Source organism: Mus musculus, chromosome 11, assembly GCF_000001635.26.
Source record: "Mus musculus strain C57BL/6J chromosome 11, GRCm38.p6 C57BL/6J".
Taxonomy (NCBI): domain Eukaryota; kingdom Metazoa; phylum Chordata; class Mammalia; order Rodentia; family Muridae; genus Mus; species Mus musculus.
In genome coordinates, this window is record NC_000077.6 from 75,999,655 (window position 1) to 76,003,891 (window position 4,237).

At 49.5% G+C, this 4,237-nt stretch overlaps 1 protein-coding gene across 2 annotated transcripts; it reads left to right on the forward strand.

Moving 5' to 3' along the window:
* Positions 1–257: 257 nt before the first annotated feature.
* 1700016K19Rik (RIKEN cDNA 1700016K19 gene) lies at positions 258–3,915 on the forward strand. Of its 2 annotated transcripts, none has more exons than NM_198637.2 (2): positions 258–612; positions 3,350–3,915. In NM_198637.2, exons 1-2 carry the CDS (start codon positions 408–410, stop codon positions 3,829–3,831), a joined length of 687 nt encoding a protein of 228 aa, NP_941039.1. In that variant the 5' UTR covers positions 258–407; the 3' UTR covers positions 3,832–3,915. The 2 variants fall into 2 exon arrangements, with proteins under 2 accessions (NP_941039.1, XP_006534418.1); XM_006534355.2 differs by having other exon boundaries at positions 268–612; positions 3,353–3,915.
* The last annotated feature ends 322 nt before the right edge of the window (positions 3,916–4,237 follow it).

Below are 4,237 nucleotides of genomic sequence, written 5' to 3' on the forward strand. Positions count from 1 at the left end.
AATAGCTCATGCCTGTAATCCCAGCCCTTGGGAGAGTGTACAAATGGATGAGGAATTCAAGACCAGCCAGTTCGAACTACATGAGACCTTGTCTCAAAAAATAAAAATGGTAAATATTTTGATCACGCATTAGTGGATGGGATTTGTCACTGTCAGCTAAGCATTAATAATCTTTATCTCCTGCCTTGTCCTGTGCGCTTCAACTCACCTGGACTCAAACAGATCAAAACACGCATGCGTACATCTAGAGCCTTATGGTGCCCCTTGCGGCAACTTCCTAGTTGTGCGCGTGGCGTGGAGCGGTCGCCATGGAGACGCGTGGTCTGAGCAAGCAGTGAGCGCCTGGAGCCCGCCAGGTGCGGGTCCTCTGCTGTTTCCGGGCACGCAGGTCGGGGACCCGCGGGCGGATGGCCGGCCGTGGTGGGACCGGTGCGGCGGAGTATGGTGAGGAGGGCGAGGAAGAGGAGGAGGAGGAGGCGCGGGAAGGCGGAGCTGAGGGCTCCCCGGGGTCCAAGCTGCCTCCCATCGTGGGCACCGCCTCCGAGCTGGCCAAACGGAAGGTGAAGAAGAAAAAGAAGAAGAAAAAGACTAAAGGATCGGGCAAGGGCGACGGTAAGAGGAACAGCTAGGGAGGTTGCTTCGGCTCTTGGACCTGAGATTCCTCCCATACCCTTCTACCTGGAAGCCACCTCAGGCTTAGAAACCTGACAGGACATTTTAGGGCAGCCCAGAGATGCCCAGATCTACCCATAAAGACCATGTTCTCACCAGCACAGAGAGCCTTTAATTAACACGGATATCTACCAACTAAGTTTCCCAGTGTATCCAAAGAGACCACACCCTCCCCTAAGAACCTCAACATCTAATATCTCTGTGTGGGGTCCCACACAGAGGCCATGCAGACACCCACCCCAAGACCTTCCAGCCCCTCAGAGAGTGAGCTTCTTCTACCCACCTCCTCTCAACTTCCTAGCCCCTCAGCCAAAATATACCCTTACTCACAGACATTTCAAAGTTTGGAGTCACAAAGAGACTAACCCATTTGGACAGATACCAGCTGATATTCGCTCCCACAGGGGAACAGACTTCAGGCTCCCCTCTGGTGCCCTCCTAACTCCTTTACCCTTTAAAGGGCACATGCTTCCAGATGCTGTGTAGGAACCAACTCCATGTAAATGTGTGCAGAATCTTCCCTGCGTGGACTCCGCCAAGAGACAGCTATATATGGCAGAAACTCACACCAACCCCCACCTCAACACCAACACTCTTTATACTGCCTTTTTATAGCAATATGACACTCTCTGACAGACCTAACGTACAGTTTGCTCCATCATGCATATACATGCAGTCTACACATGTGTGAATTTGGTTAGACACTTACATGTGTTGACGCCAACACAGACTGAACACCTACACAGGCACTCACATGCATAGCTACACCCTCTCACCACACACACACAGATCTTCTAGATACTCATATGCGTAGATACACTCCAAACACTAGACCCACACAGGTGTTCTAGGCATGTGCATAGATGCCCTCAAACAGCTCAAATCACACCCACAACATGTCCTCCAGTCTTGCTCACCAAGTCCTTCACTTGCATACACAGACATCAGCACTGTCCAGGAACCCAGAGTCCCTGCCTCTCCCAAAGTTCATTCCCAGAGCCTCCAGATGTCCCAGCAAAGACACTCCGGCCACTCCAAAGAAGAGTGCACTTGTGAAGCAGAATGGCCCTGCTTGTGGGTGATGTAACTCCAGGGCAACCTGTGTGGCTTTGGCCATCAGGAAAGTGGCCCTGACCCCTGATATGGGTGGGCCTGGGCTCAGGTGTGGGGCATTGGCTCTGTGTGCTGAGCAGGCAGTGGAAGGAACAGCAGTTTTCCCACAATCCTGTGGTTTGGGGAAGGGAGCATGGGAGTCTAAGAATTACTTCTTCAGGCTGAGCTTAAGGCAGCAAGCCACCGTGTGTGTCAGCAAAACATGGAGGCTTATTTTGCTTAGTGTTGTGTACCGCAGCCTGTCAGCAGGGGACACCAGATAGTTTTCAGAGAATAGAAAAGCAAGGAAATGTCAAGACTGAACTTTTATTTATTTTTGCCCTTTTCCTCCCTCTGCTTGCCTTTCTAGAGATAATTCTAAGATAAAATAAACCTGAAATAGGAGCTGATAAGGAATAACCATCTATAGCATTTGATAAGCAATTCTGCAGTGCTATTAATGTCAAGAAGGAAAAAAAGGGAAAGGAGGGGAAGGGAGGGGGAGAGAAGGGGGAGACGGGAGGAGGGGACAAAGCCTCACAGAAGTGTTCCTGGGCTAGATCTGCAGCTCATGTTTGTATAGCACTCACAAAGCCCTGGGTTCCATCCTCTGCACGGCAGAAACCAGAGGTGCTGGCATATGCTTGCTTGCAGTTCTATCCCTGGGAAGTGTGGAGTCAGGAGGATCAGAAGTTCAAGGTCATCTTAGGCTATATAGGGAGTTTGAAGTTACTTGGGACTATATAAGATTCATCTTTAAAAAGCAAACAAACAAAAAAACAGAGAGAGAGAAAAGAAAAGAAAAAAAGAGAGGCTAGAGTGATGGCTCTGTTATTAAGAATACTTGTTCTTGCAGAGGACCCAGATTCAATCCCCAGCACCCACTTGGTAGTTCACAACTGCCTGTAACTGCAGTATCAGGAGATCTGATGCCCTCTTCAGACCTCCTCGGGCACCAGGAATGCACATGGTACACAGACATATGTTCAAGCAACACACACACACACACAATGTTTAAAATCATTTTTAAAGAAAAAAAGTATATCCTGGTTTATAAAATAATTAAAGAAAAAGCATTTCCTGCTTCAGTATACTACAGATTACATTATTTGTTGTAGGAAGCTCCGTCCTGTCTCTTTCACCATACAGTGTCTAGATGGGTGTAGAGTCACAGACCTGGGAAATATTTGGTGAGCATGTAGTGAGGTTAAGTTGAGGGACAACAGATACAGTAGAAAGAACAGCAAACTAGGAGTCAGGCTGGCCTTCAGATCTGACCTCTCCATTCGTTGGTTGACACTGATGGATACTGAAGCATCAAGGACCTCTTGGTTCCTGAACTGGGGTGCAGATTAGTGGCAGAGCTTGTATTTAGCATGTACAAGGCCTGGGTTCAGTCTACAGCACCACAAAAAGAAAAAGGTGCCTCTTGCCCCAAAATACCTTGACCAGAGCTTCCCAGCAATGGTGACATCCCAGGTTCCTGCCTTCTGAACCCTGGGTAAAGGCAGCCCTGGTCTCTTACATCGCTGGTGATTTATTTGGGCATCCTAACAGACAAACACTTGTCTCCTCGTCTTTTCAGCAGATAAACATCACAGTCGAGGGCGGAAGAATCAGCCGCTTTCTTCATCTTTCCATGACATCTTAAATCCCCACAAAGACCATGGCTTGAGAGCAGAGCCCAGAGACAAAGAGGAAAATAGGCAAACCCTTCCCTATTCGTACAGCATTAATCACCCCTGCTTTGCCGAAATAGAAGACACCCTTTCCAGCCAGATCAACGAGAGTCTGCGTTGGGATGGGATTCTCACCGACCCTGAGGCAGAAAAGGAAAGGATCCGCATCTACAAGCTCAACCGAAGGAAGCGGTACCGCCTCATGGCCCTCAAGTGCTTCCATTCCGACCCCTGCGTGGAGGAGAGCGTGGAGAATCTGCCCTACCTCTCAGACAAAGACTGCAGCCCCTGCAGCAAGCAGCCCAGCTCTAAGGGCGACCACGCGCATAGCTACTTTGAGGCCTCGAAGCTCCTGCACCCAGAATTAGCCACCACTGTGGCAGAGTGACATCTGTCCTTCCTGCTGCCAATTTCCTCCTTGCCACACATTTATGTTTAAAAAGAATCATAATAAAAAGAAATCAGACCTGAACCTGAAGGAAGCCGATGCTTGTGGTGTGGGGGTTGGCACTCAGCAAGAATTCCTTACTGAGAAATGTACCCCTGGGACTGGAGAGGTGGTTCAGTGGTTGAGAGCCTGTGGCTGGGCAGTGGTGGTGCACGGCCTTAATCCCAGCACTTGGAAGGCAGAGGCAGGGGGATCTCTGAGTTTGAGGACAGTCTGGTCTACATAGAGAGTTCCAGGACAGCCAGGGCTACACAGAGAAACCCTGTCTTGAAAAACCTAGGAGTGTATCCTGTTCTTCCAGAGGACCAAGCGTTCCATTCGCAGCACCCACCTGCATCAGGTTGCT